General features: G+C 41.5%; 1 protein-coding gene across 1 annotated transcript in view; it reads left to right on the top strand.

Moving 5' to 3' along the window:
* Positions 1–1078: 1078 nt before the first annotated feature.
* LOC135560018 (zinc finger protein 879-like) overlaps positions 1079–21800 on the top strand; it is a 21945-nt gene continuing 1223 nt past the window's right edge. Inside the window, exons 1-2 of the mRNA XM_065001001.1 lie at positions 1079–1565; positions 13797–14505. Of these exons, the coding sequence (XP_064857073.1) occupies positions 1313–1565; positions 13797–14505 (962 nt within the window). The 5' untranslated portion in view covers positions 1079–1312. The remainder of the gene's footprint in view (positions 1566–13796; positions 14506–21800) is intronic.

The raw sequence follows: 21800 nt of genomic DNA, 5'->3' as shown, positions 1-21800 counted from the left end.
TAAAATGGGCCAGTGTGGGGGCCCTTAAAATGGGCCAGTGTGGGGGCCTATTTTGGGATGTGTTGGAACAGTCCCAAAACGTTTTGCAGGTCATCAATCAAGTTGTCAAGAACTTTCAAAATGTGTGAAGCGAAACACATCACACTGTGACACTTTCTGTATGTTGAAAGTTCTATATCTTCAGTAGATAGTTTTTTCTGCAAAATCGCTCACTTTACAACTTCATTTTCATTACCTCAAAAAATACAATCAAACCAAATCTCCTTCCAGACCACTACCAGTGTCTACATGTGAATACACATTTCTACATTTTGCAGAAGAAAAAAATGAAGTAAAACATATCTATTGATGACATCATCAAAAGTTGAAACAATTTCCAAACAGTGATATTCAAATACAATGATGTTCCTGGTGACCTGGGGAGCATGAACATACCCTCCCTCTGACGAGAAACTCGTTTCAGGTTTTGAAAATCACAGTTTTTCTTTCTTTTAATCCCACCGTGTGATGTCACATAGAAGCATTGGTTCTTCTTCTTTTTTAACATCACAGATCATGGAGAATATCATTCACGATTGACAGTGATGACGCCATGTTCTGAAAGTAGCTAGGCCTAATTTGGTGTTTGAGGGAATAAAAATACAAACATTTCTTCAAGTCAATCAAATCAAATGCATTTATATAGCCCTTCTTCCATCAGTTGATATCTCAAAGTGCTGTACAGAAACCCAGCCATAAACCCCAAACAGCAAGCAATGCAGGTGTAGAAGCACGGTAGCTAGGAAAAACTCCCTAGAAAGTCAATGTGTCTAAGAAATGATGACACCGTTTATTATTATTTTTTGTGCACTGGCAACTAAACAAAGCTGTCACTAAACCACTGTTTAAAGAGAATACTAAGTAGAACATAATTCTATACAGTCTCCAATCTTCATTTTATTTTTTTAAAGGCCGACAGGATTTAATTTCTCCCGGTCTCTGGCCCACACTCCAGTCCAGTAGGTGGCGTTAATGCATCATTACCCCTTGACTGCCACCCGCAGATAAACCCCCCGAAGAAGAAGAAGAAGAAGAAGAAGAAGAAGCTCGTCAGCCACCTTCTTAGCTTGCTAGCCAATATAGCCGGAACATTGCAGCTCTTTAGACGGTTTCGGTGAATGGGAAGTTGCTGTGTTTAAAGCACACGTCTGACGTATCTACTAGTTACCCCGTTTAATTTTATAATTACGTTGTTAGTCATCTCGCTAGCTTGTTAAGTTAGCACTAGGCTAGTTGTTTATGCTAACTAACTAGCTAGCTAACATCCCCGACCATGAGCTCACTAAACAACTCCCCCACTGCCAAAGGACAGGAGGTCTGCTGGACGGAGAAAGAGGGTCTGTGGCTTAATATTGTCGTGAAAGAAGAGGAGGAAGAGGAGGACGTCACATTGAAAGGAGATACAGGAGCGCTCAGAGAGGAAGAGGAGGAAGAGGGGGATGTCGTTTTTGGAGTGAAGGAGCAGGGGGAGGTTACTGTCACATTGGAAAATGAGGAGGGAAAAACTGGAGATCTGATGAACACCGGTAAGTAACTAGTGGGGTGATAATAAGGAACTAAAGGAGTCTGTAATGTTCTGTTTAAAGGCGAATTGGCTCTGGCAGCCAAAACAGCCAAAAACTCAGTCTAAACGTGAATCAGTTCTCAATTGCGGTACAGTTCTAGAAACATAAATCCCTCTACTTTCATATTACATCAAGATAATTATCCAAATGCTAAATATACACTTACTGTACACCAGAGGAGGCTGGTGGGATGATCTATAGGAGGACAGGCTCATTGTAATGGCTGGAATGGAATGGTATTTAACATATAGAAACCACGTTCAACTCCGGTTCCATTCCAGCCATTACAATGAGCCCGTCCTCCTATAGTCATGACCAACCGGGTCATCAGGAGGGATCAGCCAATCGTAAAGAAGAAAATGGACTACTTTAAAATGGAGACACGGACAGCTCACAAAAGGGACAAATGATATTTCTTAAAGGTAGTATGTACCGGAGTGCCAAGTCTAGGTCCAAGAGGCTTCTAAACAGCTTCTACCCCCAGGCCATAAGACTCCTGAACATCTAATCAAATGGCTACACAGACTATTTGCATTGCCCAGCCCCCCCCACCCCCTCTTCTACACGGCTGCTACACTCTGTTATTATCTATGCATAGTCACTTTACCTACATGTACATATTACCTCAACTACCTCAACACCTGTGCCCCCGCACATTGACTCTGTACCGGTACCCTCTGTATATAGCCTCCACATTGACTCTGTACTGGTACCCCCTGTATATAGCCTCCACATTGACTCTACCGGTACCACCTGTATATAGCCTCCACATTGACTCTGTACCGGTACCACCTGTATATAGCCTCCACATTGACTCTGTACCGGTACCCCCTGTATATAGCCTCCACATTGACTCTGTACTGGTACCACCTGTATATAAGCTCCACATTGACTCTGTACCGGTACCCCCTGTATATAGCCTCCACATTGACTCTGTACCGGTACCCCCTGTATATAGCCTCCACATTGACTCTGTACTGGTACCCCCTGTATATAGCCTCCACATTGACTCTGTACCGGTACCCCCTGTATATAGCCTCCACATTGACTCTGTACTGGTACCCCCTGTATATAGCCTCCACATTGACTCTGGTACCACCTGTATATAGCCTCCACATTGACTCTGTACCGGTACCACCTGTATATAGCCTCCACATTGACTCTGTACCGGTACCCCTGTATATAGCCTCCACATTGACTCTGTACTGGTACCACCTGTATATAACCTCCACATTGACTCTGTACCGGTACCCCCTGTATATATTCTCCACATTGACTCTGTACCGGTACCCCCTGTATATAGCCTCCACATTGACTCTGTACCGGTACCCCCTGTATATAGCCTCCACATTGACTCTGTACTGGTACCACCTGTATATAGCCTCCACTTTGACTCTGTACCGGTTCCCCCTGTATATAGCCTCCACATTGACTCTGTACCGGTACCCCCTGTATATAACCTCCACACTGACTCTGTACCGGTACCCCCTGTATATAGCCTCCACATTGACTCTGTACCGGTACCCCCTGTATATAGCCTCCACATTGACTCTGTACCGGTTCCCCTGTATATGTAATGTAAGGTCTAATACACCTGTTGTATTTGGTGCATGTGACATAAAATGTTATTTTGCAAAAAATTCCAGGTCAAAATGATGGACACCTCCGTTTTCATTACCTTTCAATACCTCACATTGAGAGAATAACTGAGCCTTTTTATAAAGTGTGTTTCTAAAAAGTGTTGTTGGGAGGGATCTTGGACTATTCCTCCATACAGAATACTTCCAGATCTTTGAAATCGTTTTGTCACTTATGGACTTTGCCTATTCAATTCAAACCACAGCTTTTCAATACGTTTCAAGTCATTGAGATGGATTGAAACATTTTAGGTTTTTGAGGCCAATTATACATTTATTTACACATTTTGATGTGTGCTTTGGGTTATTGTCTTTGCTGGAAGATTCACTTGCAGCCAAGTGTCAGTAGCAGAGGCAACAATGTTTTGGGCTCAAATGTCCTGGTAATATGTGAAGTACCAGGATGTGATGCCGTTGACCTTAACAAAGGACCCAGGACCAGTGGAAGCAAAATAACCCCATAACATCAAATATCCACCACCAGATGTTACAGTAGCTTTGGGGTTATTTTCTGCTCCTGCATTCTAATATCCACCACCAGATGTTACAGTAGCTTCGGGGTTGTTTTCTGCTCCTGCATTCTAATATCTACCACCAGATGTTACAGTAGCTTTGGGGTTATTTTCTGCTCCTGCATTCTAATATCCACCACCAGATGTTACAGTAGCTTCGGGGTTGTTTTCTGCTCCTGCATTCTAATATCCACCACCAGATGTTACAGTAGCTTTGGGGTTATTTTCTGCTCCTGCATTCTAATATCCACCACCAGATGTTACAGTAGCTTCGGGGTTATTTTCTGCTCCTGCATTCTAATATCCACCACCAGATGTTACAGTAGCTTCGGGGTTATTTTCTGCTCCTGCATTCTAATATCCACCACCAGATGTTACAGTAGCTTTGGGGTTATTTTCTGCTCCTGCATTCTAATATCCACCACCAGATGTTACAGTAGCTTTGGGGTTATTATCTGCTCCTGCATTCTAATATCCACCACCAGATGTTACAGTAGCTTTGGGGTTATTTTCTACCCCTGCATTCTAATATCCACCACCAGATGTTACAGTAGCTTTGGGGATATTTTCTACTCCTGCATTCTAATATCCACCACCAGATGTTACAGTAGCTTTGGGGTTATTTTCTGCTCCTGCATTCTAATATCCACCACCAGATGTTACAGTAGCTTCGGGGTTATTTTCTGCTCCTGCATTCTAATATCCACCACCAGATGTTACAGTAGCTTCGGGGTTATTTTCTGCTCCTGCATTCTAATATCCACCACCAGATGTTACAGTAGCTTTGGGGTTATTTTCTGCTCCTGCATTCTAATATCCACCACCAGATGTTACAGTAGCTTTGGGGTTATTATCTGCTCCTGCATTCTAATATCCACCACCAGATGTTACAGTAGCTTTGGGGTTATTATCTGCTCCTGCATTCTAATATCCACCACCAGATGTTACAGTAGCTTTGGGGATATTTTCTACTCCTGCATTCTAATATCCACCACCAGATGTTACAGTAGCTTTGGGGTTATTTTCTACTCCTGCATTCTAATATCCACCACCAGATGTTACAGTAGCTTTGGGGTTATTTTCTACTCCTGCATTCTAATATCCACCACCAGATGTTACAGTAGCTTTGAGGTTATTTTCTGCTCCTCCATTCTAATATCCACCACCAGATGTTACAGTAGCTTTGAGGTTATTTTCTGTTCCTGCATTCTAATATCCACCACCAGATGTTACAGTAGCTTTGGGGTTATTTTCTGCTCCTGCATTCTAATTTCAGCACCAAACCCACCACTGGCGAACGTGGCCAAACGGCTCTATTTTCATGTCATCCAATGCATGTAAACGCCTGGAGTTTCTAACCAGCATTGGCACTTGGATTGGAATCAGTGCTTTGGTCAGATGACATGAAAATAGAGCTCTTTTGCCGAGCACACCCGTGGTGTTGATAACAGAGGTGTCCTTTACAGGAATTGAAAACCCAGATGTCCATCATTTGAACCCCTTCCTTTTTGAGAATGTGTTATTACTTGTTAAACAAAATCTCTTTCTCTGAGCAATTTTAATAGTATAAAATAATATCATTTCCCAAATTTCTCTCAGTATTTGAATGATTTATTGTAGGCAGTAATAAGTGTTCATCTTTATCCGCGGTGTGCACACTTTAACACAAACTCTGTACACACTTTAACACAAACTCTGTACACACTTTAACACAAACTCTGTACACACTTTAACACAAACTCTGTACACACTTTAACACAAACTCTGTACACACTTTAACACAAACTCTGTACACACTTTAACACAAACTCTGTACACACTTTAACACAAACTCTGTACACACTTTAACACAAACTCTGTACACACTTTAACACAAACTCTGTACACACTTTAACACAAACTCTGTACACACTTTAACACAAACTCTGTACACACTTTAACACAAACTCTGTACACACTTTAACACAAACTCTGTACACACTTTAACACAAACTCTGTACACACTTTAACACAAACTCTGTACACACTTTAACACAAACTCTGTAACACAAACTCTGTACACACTTTAACACAAACTCTGTACACACTTTAACACAAACTCTGTACACACTTTAACACAAACTCTGTACACACTTTAACACAAACTCTGTACACACTTTAACACAAACTCTGTACACACTTTAACACAAACTCTGTACACACTTTAACACAAACTCTGTACACACTTTAACACAAACTCTGTACACACTTTAACACAAACTCTGTACACACTTTAACACAAACTCTGTACACACTTTAACACAAACTCTGTAACACTTTAACACAAACTCTGTACACACTTTAACACAAACTCTGTACACACTTTAACACAAACTCTGTACACACTTTAACACAAACTCTGTACACACTTTAACACAAACTCTGTACACACTTTAACACAAACTCTGTACACACTTTAACACAAACTCTGTACACACTTTAACACAAACTCTGTACACACTTTAACACAAACTCTGTACACACTTTAACACAAACTCTGTACACACTTTAACACAAACTCTGTACACACTTTAACACAAACTCTGTACACACTTTAACACAAACTCTGTACACACTTTAACACAAACTCTGTACACACTTTAACACAAACTCTGTACACACTTTAACACAAACTCTGTACACACTTTAACACAAACTCTGTACACACTTTAACACAAACTCTGTACACACTTTAACACAAACTCTGTACACACTTTAACACAAACTCTGTACACACTTTAACACAAACTCTGTACACACTTTAACACAAACTCTGTACACACTTTAACACAAACTCTGTACACACTTTAACACAAACTCTGTACACACTTTAACACAAACTCTGTACACACTTTAACACAAACTCTGTACACACTTTAACACAAACTCTGTACACACTTTAACACAAACTCTGTACACACTTTAACACAAACTCTGTACACACTTTAACACAAACTCTGTACACACTTTAACACAAACTCTGTACACACTTTAACACAAACTCTGTACACACTTTAACACAAACTCTGTACACACTTTAACACAAACTCTGTACACACTTTAACACAAACTCTGTACACACTTTAACACAAACTCTGTACACACTTTAACACAAACTCTGTACACACTTTAACACAAACTCTGTACACACTTTAACACAAACTCTGTACACTTTAACACAAACTCTGTACACACTTTAACACAAACTCTGTACACACTTTAACACAAACTCTGTACACTTTAACACAAACTCTGTACACACTTTAACACAAACTCTGTACACACTTTAACACAAACTCTGTACACACTTTAACACAAACTCTGTACACACTTTAACACAAACTCTGTACACACTTTAACACAAACTCTGTACACACTTTAACACAAACTCTGTACACACTTTAACACAAACTCTGTACACACTTTAACACAAACTCTGTACACACTTTAACACAAACTCTGTACACACTTTAACACAAACTCTGTACACACTTTAACACAAACTCTGTACACACTTTAACACAAACTCTGTACACACTTTAACACAAACTCTGTACACACTTTAACACAAACTCTGTACACACTTTAACACAAACTCTGTACACACTTTAACACAAACTCTGTACACACTTTAACACAAACTCTGTACACACTTTAACACAAACTCTGTACACACTTTAACACAAACTCTGTACACACTTTAACACAAACTCTGTACACACTTTAACACAAACTCTGTACACACTTTAACACAAACTCTGTACACACTTTAACACAAACTCTGTACACACTTTAACACAAACTCTGTACACACTTTAACACAAACTCTGTACACACTTTAACACAAACTCTGTACACACTTTAACACAAACTCTGTACACACTTTAACACAAACTCTGTACACACTTTAACACAAACTCTGTACACACTTTAACACAAACTCTGTACACACTTTAACACAAACTCTGTACACACTTTAACACAAACTCTGTACACACTTTAACACAAACTCTGTACACACTTTAACACAAACTCTGTACACACTTTAACACAAACTCTGTACACACTTTAACACAAACTCTGTACACACTTTAACACAAACTCTGTACACACTTTAACACAAACTCTGTACACACTTTAACACAAACTCTGTACACACTTTAACACAAACTCTGTACACACTTTAACACAAACTCTGTACACACTTTAACACAAACTCTGTACACACTTTAACACAAACTCTGTACACACTTTAACACAAACTCTGTACACACTTTAACACAAACTCTGTACACACTTTAACACAAACTCTGTACACACTTTAACACAAACTCTGTACACACTTTAACACAAACTCTGTACACACTTTAACACAAACTCTGTACACACTTTAACACAAACTCTGTACACACTTTAACACAAACTCTGTACACACTTTAACACAAACTCTGTACACACTTTAACACAAACTCTGTACACACTTTAACACAAACTCTGTACACAACACAAACTTTAACACTTTAAACAAACTCTGTACACACTTTAACACAAACTCTGTACACACTTTAACACAAACTCTGTACACACTTTAACACAAACTCTGTACACACTTTAACACAAACTCTGTACACACTTTAACACAAACTCTGTACACACTTTAACACAAACTCTGTACACACTTTAACACAAACTCTGTACACACTTTAACACAAACTCTGTACACACTTTAACACAAACTCTGTACACACTTTAACACAAACTCTGTACACACTTTAACACAAACTCTGTACACACTTTAACACAAACTCTGTACACACTTTAACACAAACTCTGTACACACTTTAACACAAACTCTGTACACACTTTAACACAAACTCTGTACACACTTTAACACAAACTCTGTACACACTTTAACACAAACTCTGTACACACTTTAACACAAACTCTGTACACACTTTAACACAAACTCTGTACACACTTTAACACAAACTCTGTACACACTTTAACACAAACTCTGTACACACTTTAACACAAAACTCTGTACACACTTTAACACAAACTCTGTACACACTTTAACACAAACTTTGTACAACACAAACTCTGTACACACTTTAACTGTACACACTTTAACACAAACTCTGTACACACTTTAACACAAACTCTGTACACACTTTAACACAAACTCTGTACACACTTTAACACAAACTCTGTACACACTTTAACACAAACTCTGTACACACTTTAACACAAACTCTGCAGTTGGCCCATGAGAGCAAAATCATATATAATAAAAAAAAATAAAAAACATGATTTAATGAATTTGTTTTTAAAATATCAATGGTGTTATTAGTTTTTTTGTTATTAGGTAACGGTCCGATCTGATTGAAATCTCTAAGATACAATATCATGTAGTCTATTATTACGTGGTTGTAATTTAATAAGTAAATTATGAAGAGGACCAAATCAGGAAAAGGAAGGATAATTTCGATATGGATTAAATGTAAAAAATTAAACAGGTTATTGAATTTAAGCAATAATGCATGAGAACATGTCTATTCAATAACACAAACTAAAATATCAACTAATACATGGTCTGTCTGATACCACTGTCTCTAACAGATATAGCGCAGGCATAAGCCAGTCTTTAGTTCTATTTCTGAGGTTGAGAGACGGAAGATTCTGTAAGCACAGTTTCTAGCCAACCACACTGGTTGTCCATTCTAAACAGGAATGGTTTCTGTAAGCACAGTTTCTAGCCAACCACACTGGTTGTCTATTCTAAACAGGAATGGTTTCTGTCAGCATAGTTTCTAGCCAACCACACTGGTTGTCTATTCTAAACAGGAATGGTTTCTGTAAGCACAGTTTCTAGCCAACCACACTGGTTGTCCATTCTAAACAGGAATGGTTTCTGTAAGCACAGTTTCTAGCCAACCACACTGGTTGTCTATTCTAAACAGGAATGGTTTCTGTAAGCATAGTTTCTAGCCAACACACTGGTTGTCCATTTAAACAGGAATGGTTTCTGTAACATGTTTCTAGCCAACCACACTGGTTGTCTATTCTAAACAGGAATGGTTTCTGTAAACCACACAGCACTAAACAGGAATTGTCTTTCTAGCCAACCACACTGGTTGTCTATTCTAAACAGGAATGGTTTCTGTAAGCAGTTTCAGTAACTGGTTGTCTATTCTAAACAGGAATGGTTTCTGTAAGCATAGTTTCTACAGTTTCTATTCTAAACAGGAATGGTTTCTGAAAACAACCCACACTGGTTGTCTGTTCTAAACAGGAATGGTTTCTGTAAGCACAGTTTCTAGCCAACCACACTGGTTGTCTATTCTAAACAGGAATGGTTTCTGTAAGCACAGTTTCTAGCCAACCACACAGGTTGTCTATTCTAAACAGGAATGGTTTCTGTAAGCACAGTTTCTAGCCAACCACACTGGTTGTCTATTCTAAACAGGAATGGTTTCTGTAAGCACAGTTTCTAGCCAACCACACTGGTTGTCTATTCTAAACAGGAATGGTTTCTGTAAGCATAGTTTCTAGCCAACCACACTGGTTGTCTATTCTAAACAGGAATGGTTTCTGTAAGCACAGTTTCTAGCCAACCACACTGGTTGTCTATTCTAAACAGGAATGGTTTCTGTAAGCACAGTTTCTAGCCAACCACACTGGTTGTCTATTCTAAACAGGAATGGTTTCTGTAAGCACAGTTTCTAGCCAACCACACTGGTTGTCTATTCTAAACAGGAATGGTTTCTGTAAGCATAGTTTCAGCCAACCACACTGGTTCTATTCTAAACAGGAATGGTTTCTGTAAGCACAGTTTCTAGCCAACCACACTGGTTGTCTATTCTAAACAGGAATGGTTTCTGTAAGGTTTCTAGCCAACCACACAGGTTGTCTATTCTAAACAGGAATGGTTTCTGTAAGCACAGTTTCTAGCCAACCACACTGGTTGTCTATTCTAAACAGGAATGGTTTCTGTACACAGTTTCTAGCCAACCACACTGGTTGTCTATTCTAAACAGGAATGGTTTCTGTAAGCACAGTTTCTAGCCAACCACACTGGTTGTCTATTCTAAACAGGAATGGTTTCTCTGTTTCTAGCCAGAACCACACTGGTTGTCTATTCTAAACAGGAATGGTTTCTGTAAGCACAGTTTCTAGCCAACCACACTGGTTGTCCATTCTAAACAGGAATGGTTTCTGTGCTGGCAGTCTGATATTCTTTTCCCTTGCTAGCTAGCCAACTAAAGCTGACACAGTTGCATCAAGTTCACCTTTGTTTATTTGTTATATACACATGATGAATGTGGGGTAAACAGTGTTATTTATAATTTATTTAACCTTTATTTCATTATACTGCTCAATGTCCCACTACATTATTATTATTTTTTTACCTTTATTTAACTAGGCAAGTCAGTTAAAGAACAAATTCGTATTTACGATGATGGCCTACGCCGGCAATGAGACGCTTCGTTACAGGTTTATCTCTGGACAGAGCAACAACAGTATACAATTAAATGAGAGAGAAACAGGGATTGAGCAAGAATAAATATAATAGAAGATAGTCAACTAATTTAAAACGGATGTTTCCAACCTGGGCTGGGGAATTATGCAGTAGACCGTGTTAGTCTACTGTAGACCGTGTTAGTCTACTGTAGACAGTGTTAGTCTACTGTAGACAGTGTTAGTCTACTGTAGACAGTGTTAGTCTACTGTAGACCGTGTTAGTCTACTGTAGACCGTGTTAGTCTACTGTAGACCGTGTTAGTCTACTGTAGACCGTGTTAGTCTACTGTAGACAGTGTTAGTCTACTGTAGACCGTGTTAGTCTACTGTAGACCGTGTTAGTCTACTGTAGACCGTGTTAGTCTACTGTAGACCGTGTTAGTCTACTGTAGACCGTGTTAGTCTACTGTAGACCGTGTTAGTCTACTGTAGACCGTGTTAGTCTACTGTAGACCGTGTTAGTCTACTGTAGACCGTGTTAGTCTGTAGACTGTTAGTCTACTGTAGACCGTGTTAGTCTACTGTAGACCGTGTTAGTCTACTGTAGACCGTGTTAGTCTACTGTAGACCGTGTTAGTCTACTGTAGACCGTGTTAGTCTACTGTAGACCGTGTTAGTCTACTGTAGACCGTGTTAGTCTACTGTAGACCGTGTTAGTCTACTGTAGACCGTGTTAGTCTACTGTAGACAGTGTTAGTCTACTGTAGACCGTGTTAGTCTACTGTAGACCGTGTTAGTCTACTGTAGACAGTGTTAGTCTACTGTAGACAGCGTTAGTCTACTTACTGTAGACAGCGTTAGTCTACTGCACGGCAGCGTAGCCTAGTGGTTAGAGCGTTGGACTAGAAACCAGAAGGTTGCAAGTTCAAATCCCAAGCTGACAAGCTACAAATCTGTCGTAGGCCGTCATTGAAAATAAAAATTGGTTCTTAACTGACTTGCCTAGTTAAATAAAGGTAAAAATAATTTTAAAAAATAGTAGTGGGACATTGAGCAGTATAATGAAGGAAAATATCATTCACTTATGCATTTTGATCAAAGTACGGACCGATTATGTTAATCTCTTATCATAATCTTGAGCAAATCAATACATTTTTAATTAGTTCAATACATTTAGTTGATTTCCTACGATGATCAATACATTTTCTATACATTTGCTGAATTCTGTTTTAATGTCTGGAATCCCTAATTCCGTTCTGCACATCGGCGATTTGATTGGGTCTCACAGATGGCAAGGTTTATACAATTCCCCTCTGTTACAAACCAAATGATTTGATTGGGTCTTACAGGTGGCACGGTTAATACAATTCCCCTCTGTTACAAACCAAATGATTTGATTGGGTCTTACAGATGGCAAGGTTTATACAATTCCCCTCTGTTACAAACCAAATGATTTGATTGGGTCTCACAGGTGGCAAGGTTTATACAATTCCCCTCTGTTACAAACCAAATGATTTGATTGGGTCTCACAGGTGGCAAGGTTTATACAATTCCCCTCTGTTACAAACCAAATGATTTGATTGGGTCTTACAGGTGGCACGGTTTATACAATTCCCCTCTGTTACAAACCAAATGATTTGATTGGGTCTCACAGGTGGCACGGTTTATACAATTCCCCTCTGTTACAAACCAAATGATTTGATTGGGTCTCACAGGTGGCACGGTTTATACAATTCCCCTCTGTTACAAACCAAATGATTTGATTGGGTCTTACAGATGGCAAGGTTTATACAATTCCCTCTGTTACAAACCAAATGATTTGATTGGGTCTTACAGGTGGCAAAGTTTATACAATTCCCTCTGTTACAAACCAAATGATTTGATTGGGTCTTACAGGTGGCAAAGTTTATACAATTCCCAAACCAAATCTGTTACACACCAAATGATTTGATTGGGTCTTACAGATGGCAAGGTTTATACAATTCCCCTCTGTTACACAGCAAATGTTAGGCAAGAAGCATGGGGTAAAAATGGAGATTAGTTTCTGAATTGCCAGGCTGGGCTGTGGGACAGTGGATACGTAGGGACGATTCAAATGGAACTATTGAAGAGATGCAACGAGGCCCTTTATCTACTTCCCTAGAGGCAGATGAACTGGTGAATACCATGTTATGTCTCTGTGTCAAGTAGGAAGGAAGCTACAGGTAGTTTCTGCTAGCATGCTAGCAGATACTATAGACTTCCAGTGATTATGCTAACGCTAGTTAGCAATTGCGCTACGGCTAGTTAGACACTGCCGTCAAACTGCACGCATAGACATACACATGGTATCCATGAGTTCATCTGACTCTGGGGAAGTAGATATTGTGAAAATTCCTGTGGATTATTGTGATTTAACTAACAGCTATCAACCAATCAGCATCCAGGATCCAAACGTACCCTTTGGGATCGACTCGAGTCTAGATTAAACCTCATAGGAAGACAGTTTAATCATGTGGAGGTTTCATTTCTGTTTAACCAAATACTCTGTTTGTCTTTGGCAGGAGAGAGGCCAGACTTTCCCTCTGACAGCGGGAAGAGTCCCTCAGGGGAACCAGACCCAGAGACACCCAAACCAGTGAGACCACACCACTGCTCCCACTGTGGAAAGACTTTTACCTGGTTATCAAAGCTGAAAGAGCACGAGAGAACACACACTGGAGAAAAGCCTTACCAATGTGCCATTTGTGGCAAGACTTTTACCCAGTTAGGGGGCTTTCAATATCATGAGCGGACACACAGAGAAAAAAATACCTACCACTGCTCTCAGAATGGAACGACATTTACCCAGTTAGGGAACCTGAAAAAGAACGACAGAATTCTCACACAGGGAGAGAAGACAAACCACTGCTCCCAGTGCGGAAAGAGTTTTAAATGGTTATCCAAGCTGAAAGAGCACGAGAGGACCCACACAGGAGAAAAGCCTTTCCAATGCTCCCATTGCGAAAAGAAATTTAACCAGTCATCGCATCTGAAGGAGCATGAGAGAATACACACTGGAGAGAAGTCTTTCCAATGCTCCCAGTGTGGAAAGGGTTTTACCTGGTTATGGAACCTGAAAACACACGAGAGGACCCACACGGGAGAAAAGCCGTACCAATGCTCCCTGTGTGGAAAGACGTTTACCCAGTTAGGGGGCTTTAAATATCACGAGAGAACACACGCAGAAAAAAAGACCTACCACTGCTCTCAGTGTGAAAAGACATTTACCCGGTTAGGGAACCTAAAAAAGCATGAGACAATACACACACAGGAGGAGACAATACACACACAGGAGGAGACAATACACACACAGGAGGAGACAATACACACACAGGAGGAGACAATACACACACAGGAGGAGACAATACACACACAGGAGGAGACAATACACACACAGGAGGAGACAATACACACACAGGAGGAGACAATACACACACAGGAGGAGAAGGCTCCCAGGAGGGAGACTTTTAGTCAGTTAGGGAACCTGAAAGACAAATAACACACAGGAGGATAGAAACCAGGCTCCCCAGATGGGCCTGAGACTTTCTGGCAGATGCCAGATGGGCTGGACCATTCTTTAGTTGGGGGCAGAAACCATTCTTTAGTTGGCCACCTGGTAATTCTGCAGATGCCAGATGGGCTGGACCATTCTTTAGTTGGGGGCGAATTGGCCACCTGGTAATTCTGGCAGATGCCAGATGGGCTGGACCATTCTTTAGTTGGGGGCGAATTGGCCACCTGGTAATTCTGGCAGATGCCAGATGGGCTGGACCATTCTTTAGTTGGGGGCGATGCCAGATTGGCCACCTGGTAATTCTGGCAGATGCCAGATGGGCTGGACCATTCTTTAGTTGGGGGCGAATTGGCCACCTGGTAATTCTGGCAGATGCCAGATGGGCTGGACCATTCTTTAGATGGGCTGGTAATTCTGGCAGATGCCAGATGGGCTGGACCATTCTTTAGTTGGGGGCGAATTGGCCACCTGGTAATTCTGGCAGATGCCAGATGGGCTGGACCATTCTTTAGTTGGGGCGAATTGGCCACCTGGTAATTCTGGCAGATGCCAGATGGGCTGGACCATTCTTTAGTTGGGGGCGAATTGGCCACCTGGTAATTCTGGCAGATGCCAGATGGGCTGGACCATTCTTTAGTTGGGGGCGAATTGGCCACCTGGTAATTCTGGCAGATGCCAGATGGGCTGGACCATTCTTTAGTTGGGGGCGAATTGGCCACCTGGTAATTCTGGCAGATGCCAGATGGGCTGGACCATTCTTTAGTTGGGGGCGGGTTGGCCACCTGGCAATTCTGGCAGATGCCAGATGGGCTGGACCATTCTTTAGTTGGGGGCGATTGGCCACCTGGTAATTCTGGCAGATGCCAGATGGGCTGGACCATTCTTTAGTTGGGGGCGAATTGGCCACCTGGTAATTCTGGCAGATGCCAGATGGGCTGGACCATTCTTTAGTTGGGGGCGAATTCACCTGGTAATTCTGGCAGATGCCAGATGGGCTGGACCATTCTTTAGTTGGGGGCGAATTGGCCACCTGGTAATTCTGGCAGATGCCAGATGGGCTGGACCATTCTTTAGTTGGGGGCGAATTGGCCACCTGGTAATTCTGGCAGATGCCAGATGGGCTGGACCATTCTTTAGTTGGGGCGAATTGGCCACCTGGTAATTCTGGCAGATGCCAGATGGGCTGGACCATTCTTTAGTTGGGGCGAATTGGCCACCTGGTAATTCTGGCAGATGCCAGATGGGCTGGACCATTCTTTAGTTGGGGGCGAATTGGCCACCTGGTAATTCTGGCAGATGCCAGATGGGCTGGACCATTCTTTAGTTGGGGTCACCTGGTAATTCTGGCAGATGCCAGATGGGCTGGACCATTCTTTAGTTGGGGGCTGGTGGTAATTCTGGCAGATGCCAGATGGGCTGGACCATTCTTTAGTTGGGGGCGAATTGGCCACCTGGTAATTCTGGCAGATGCCAGATGGGCTGGACCATTCTTTAGTTGGGGGCGAATTGGCCACCTGGTAATTCTGGCAGATGCCAGATGGGCTGGACCATTCTTTAGTTGGGGGCGAATTGGCCACCTGGTAATTCTGGCAGATGCCAGATGGGCTGGACCATTCTTTAGTTGGGGGCGAATTGGCCACCTGGTAATTCTGGCAGATGCCAGATGGGCTGGACCATTCTTTAGTTGGGGCGAATTGGCTTAATTCTGGCAGATGCCAGATGGGCTGGACCATTCTTTAGTTGGGGTCAGAATTGGCCACCTGGTAATTCTGGCAGATGCCAGATGGGCTGGACCATTCTTTAGTTGGGGGCGAATTGGCCACCTGGTAATTCTGGCAGATGCCAGATGGGCTGGACCATTCTTTAGTTGGGGGCGAATTGGCCACCTGGTAATTCTGGCAGATGCCAGATGGGCTGGACCATTCTTTAGTTGGGGGCGAATTGGCCACCTGGTAATTCTGGCAGATGCCAGATGGGCTGGACCATTCTTTAGTTGGGGTCAGAATTGACACACACGTATTCTTTTAAATGTATTAAAATAGAGAAATGAAAAAGGGGACACGGCCTGCAGCCTATGGACCTGTTAATACAGATTTTTGTGCAATTTCTCAGTTACACTAATGAGCCTTTGGCTGGTCAGTGCAGTAGAACCTTCACTGGGCAACGGCTGGCCCCCCTGCCAAGTTGGGCTGGCCAATTTTCCCATTCAAAGTCAAAACGTGGCATCAGCATAGAGACGTTCTCCGACTGTCATCAGTAAGACAGCCAATATAGACTGTCATCAGTAAGACAGCCAATATAGACTGTCATCAGTTAGACAGCCAATATAGACTGTCATCAGTTAGACAGCCAATATAGACTGTCATCAGTTAGACAGCCAATATAGACTGTCATCAGTAAGACAGCCAATATAGACTGTCATCAGTTAGACAGCCAATATAGACTGTCATCAGTTAGACAGCCAATATAGACTGTCATCAGTTAGACAGCCAATATAGACTGCCATCAGTAAGACAGCCAATATAGACTGTCATCAGTTAGACAGCCAATATAGACTGTCATCAGTTAGACAGCCAATATAGACTGTCATCAGTTAGACAGCCAATATAGACTGTCATCAGTTAGACAGCCAATATAGACTGTCATCAGTAAGACAGAATATATCAGAAGGCTATAGACTGCTCAGTTAGACAGCTGACTGTCATCAGTTGGATAAGAGCTGTCATCAAATGACTTAAATGTAAAATAACTAAATGACTGTCATCAGAAGGCTAACCTGCCATCTGGACATAATATAGATATTGCAGTTAGACAGAATATAGACTGCTACAACCTTCTAGACTGTTGTAACTAAGGATATTACACTAGCAGAAGGCTACAACCTTCTCTGACTGTTATAGACTGTCATCAGTTAGACAGCCAATATAGACTGTCATCAGTAAGACAGCCAATATAGGATATTACAGTAGCAGAAGGCTACAACCTTCTCTGACTGTTGTAACTAAGATATTACAGTAGCAGAAGGCTACAACCTTCTCTGACTGTTGTAACTAAGGATATTACAGTAGCAGAAGGCTACAACCTTCTCTGACTGTTGTAACTAAGGATATTACAGTAGCAGAAGGCAATACAACCTTCTCAGTTGACAGTAACTAAGATATTACAGTAGCAGCCAGGATACAACTGTCATGTTGTAACTAAGGATATTACAGTAGCAGAAGGAAGGCTACAACCTTCTTGACTGTCGATAAGAGCTGCTTGACTAAATGTAAATGTTGTAACTAAGGATATTACACTAGCAGAAGGCTACAGCCTTCTCTGACTGTTGTAGCTAAGGATATTACAGTAGCAGAAGGATACAACCTTCTGACTGTTGTAACTAAGGATATTACAGTAGCAGAAGGCTACAACCTTCTCTGGCTGTTGTAACTAAGGATATTACACTAGCAGAAGGCTACAACCTTCTCTGGCTGTTGTAACTAAGGATATTACAGTAGCAGAAGGCTACAACCTTCTCTGGCTGTTGTAACTAAGGATATTACACTAGCAGAAGGCTACAACCTTCTCTGGCTGTTGTAACTAAGGATATTACACTAGCAGAAGGCTACAACCTTCTCTGGCTGTTGTAACTAAGGATATTACAGTAGCAGAAGGCTACAACCTTCTCTGGCTGTTGTAACTAAGGATATTTCAGTAGCAGAAGGCTACAACCTTCTCTGGCTGTTGTAACTAAGGATATTTCAGTAGCAGAAGGCTACAACCTTCTCTGACTGTTGTAACTAAGGATATTTCAGTAGCAGAAGGCTACAACCTTCTCTGGCTGTTGTAACTAAGGATATTTCAGTAGCAGAAGGCTACAACCTTCTCTGGCTGTTGTAACTAAGGATATTTCAGTAGCAGAAGGCTACAACCTTCTCTGACTGTTGTAACTAAGGATATTTCAGTAGCAGAAGGCTACAACCTTCTCTGGCTGTAAGGATATTATTGGGGCAAAATGATCTGCATTTTTATCACACGTTTACATGTGTGATGATGTAATCTTTATAGTTATGCTGCCATATTTTAGCCTGAGATGCTGAAAAAGAACACTACTATTTTGACTGCTTGTAATGATGCTGAAAACAGAACATTAAATGACTATTTAGACTGCCTGTCTGTGTCTTGCTTGTATGAAAAATGCTGCTGAGATCGCTGTATGCAAGGGCACACCTTTGGTTTTGGAAGTGTAATTGACACAACTCTCTTTGGTTTTAGAAGTGTAATTGACATAACTTTCTTTGGTTTGCTCTTTTGTCATATAAACTCTCCAAACAGCCTTCCCGACCGCTTGGAGGTGTCCGCATGGTCCCAAAGCACACTGTCAACGTCTTTTGTATCACATTCCAATGATAAAACTGGGGGGGACAAAAAAATGCAATTTTTGAATGTGAGGGGGACATGCCCCCCGTCCCTAGTGGAAGTTGCGGCTCCGGCTGCATGTAATTCCCCACATGAGTTTTGCATTGGGGTAAAAACAATCTGCGTAACCTAGGCAACAACTGTTATTTTGTTTCTCAATGATCATGCAAGTGAAGTACCACACCATTAGATGGACGGCACATTTATTTAAATTCTCCAGTTCTGCCTCTGGGCAGCCACTCCATAGCCGGAAAGCAGAGCTTGGCGGTGGGGAGTTCGTTTTGCATGGCCCGGTGCCCTGGATGGGTGGAGTTTGTACATTTTTAGAACAGTCCTTAAGTGAAATCTCCACCCACCGGGGCCCTGGGGTTCTACTAAACTAACAAATGGAATGGTGTTAAGATGGTCATACCATGGATCATTTAGCTATTTGATTTCGAGTTTTAAGACCCCTTTAGTTATATCAAAATATATATTTACAATTTTATTTGATAGAATATTGAGTATGTCCTTTACTACGATAAAGAAACACATTGAATAACATTCATAAATGGAAAAAACAGACAATAAAATAAAAAGTCATAAGGTTTTGACGTGTCTGTCATTCAGAACGTATTCAGACCCCTTGACTTGTTACACAGTTTGTTACGTTACAGCCTTCTTCTAAAATGGATTAAATAAATACAAATTCTCAGCAATCAACACACAATGCCCCATAATGACATCACAATGCCCCATAATGACATCACAATGCCCCATAATGACATCACAATGCCCCATAATGACATCACAATGCCCCATAATGACATCACAATGCTCCATAATGACATCACAATGCCCCATAATGACATCACAATGCCCCATAATGGAAATGCCAAAACAGGTTCTTAGAAATGTTTGCAACTGTATAAAAAAAAGATACCTTATTTCCATAAGTATTGAGACTGGAAATTGAGGCACCTAAAGACTCAGACCATGAGACAATATTCTCTGGTCTGACGAAACCAAGATTGAACTCTTTGGCCTGAATGTCAAGCGTCACGTCTGGAGGAAACCTGGCACCACCCCTACGGTGAAGCATGGAGGTGGCAGCATCATGCTGTGGGGATGTTTTTGCAGTGGCAGGGACTGGGAGACTAGTCAGGATCGAGGAAAAGGTGCCAGAGGAAAGTACAGAGAGATTCTTGATGAAAACCTGCTCCAGAGCGCTCAGGACCTCAGACTGCGGCGAAGGTTCACCTTCCAACAGGACAACGACACTAGGCACACAGCCAAGGCAACGCAGGAGTGGCTTCGGGACAAGTCTGAATGTCCTTGAATGGCCCAGCCAGAGCCCAGACATGAACCAGATCGAACATCTCTAGAGAGACTTGAAGATGGCTGTGCAGCAACGCTCCCCATCCAACCTGACAGAGCTTGAGAGGATCTGCAGAGAAAAATGGGAGCAACTTCCCAAATACAGGTGTGCCAAGCTTGCAACGTCATACCCATGAAGACTCAAGGCTGTAATCGCTGCCAAAGGTGCTTCAACAAGTACTGAGTAAAGGGTCTGAATAATTATGTAAATGTGATATTTCAGTTTTTTGATTTTTAATAAATTAGTAAACATTTCTAAAAACCTGTTTCTGCTTTGTCTTTATGGGGTATTGTGTATAGATTGATGAGGGGACAAAATATTTAATCAATTTTGGAATAAGGCTGTAATGTAACAAAATGTGGAAAAAGTCAAGGAGTCTGAATACTTACCGAATGCACTGTATCTAGGATATAGAAGCTCAGAAGACAAAAATAATTTGGAGACAAATATTTAACCCCTTTAGTTGTTGGCCACAAAACACCCATACATTATTTAAATCAGTTACCTTCAGACGAGTCCCATGACAGCCTCCACTGATCGCCAGTGGTGTTTTTTGTATTAGTTTTAAACATGAGCTGGTTAAAAAATACATGGACCGTGTCTCGCCAGTCACTGATACAGAAATGGTTGAGAAACGCTGTACTGTACTGCCAATATTGGCTATGGCGGTCAAGTGACCGGGCGAAATCAGTGAAGGAGGCGCCCCATGCTCAAATGGAACAGTCATCTGCGCTGCGCTGTTGTGTCATTTTGTCAACAATCCAGCATGGGCCAATGGCTGTATAAAGAATGGACAAAACCATCGATCACGTGACTCCATTCATCCTATAGGACGAGTCAATAGCGCATGACACGCTCAGTTTGAGCTACTCCAGGAATGGACTTTGCAGGCTAGCTCAGTGCTGCCCCCTCTGAGTAACTGAAGTTGAAGGCCGACCGGGGTACTGCAGGTTGCCAGTACGATTTTACAAAAGTCGGACATACATCTGGTGTATTAGAAGCAATTATTACTATGCTTGTATTCAATTTAAAAACCTGCAGTACCGCTGTCGGCCTTGACTCTCCGTGGCTTCAATGAGAGGGAATCGTTTTCCCCTGAGTATGCTGCGTCGTTTGAGAAACATACAAACATCTCTTTTCCACAAAATATATGTTGACGTTTTAAAAAAATATTTTGCTTTGGAGAGGTAGATAAAGTGTTTATCATAGTCAATCACTTTTGTATTTTTCTTACAATTTTGTTTACTTGGATAGGGA

Source organism: Oncorhynchus nerka, linkage group LG15 (assembly GCF_034236695.1).
Source record: "Oncorhynchus nerka isolate Pitt River linkage group LG15, Oner_Uvic_2.0, whole genome shotgun sequence".
NCBI classification, from domain to species: domain Eukaryota; kingdom Metazoa; phylum Chordata; class Actinopteri; order Salmoniformes; family Salmonidae; genus Oncorhynchus; species Oncorhynchus nerka.
Note: the sequence above shows the minus strand (reverse complement) of the source record. Positions and strands in the feature narration are given on the sequence as shown.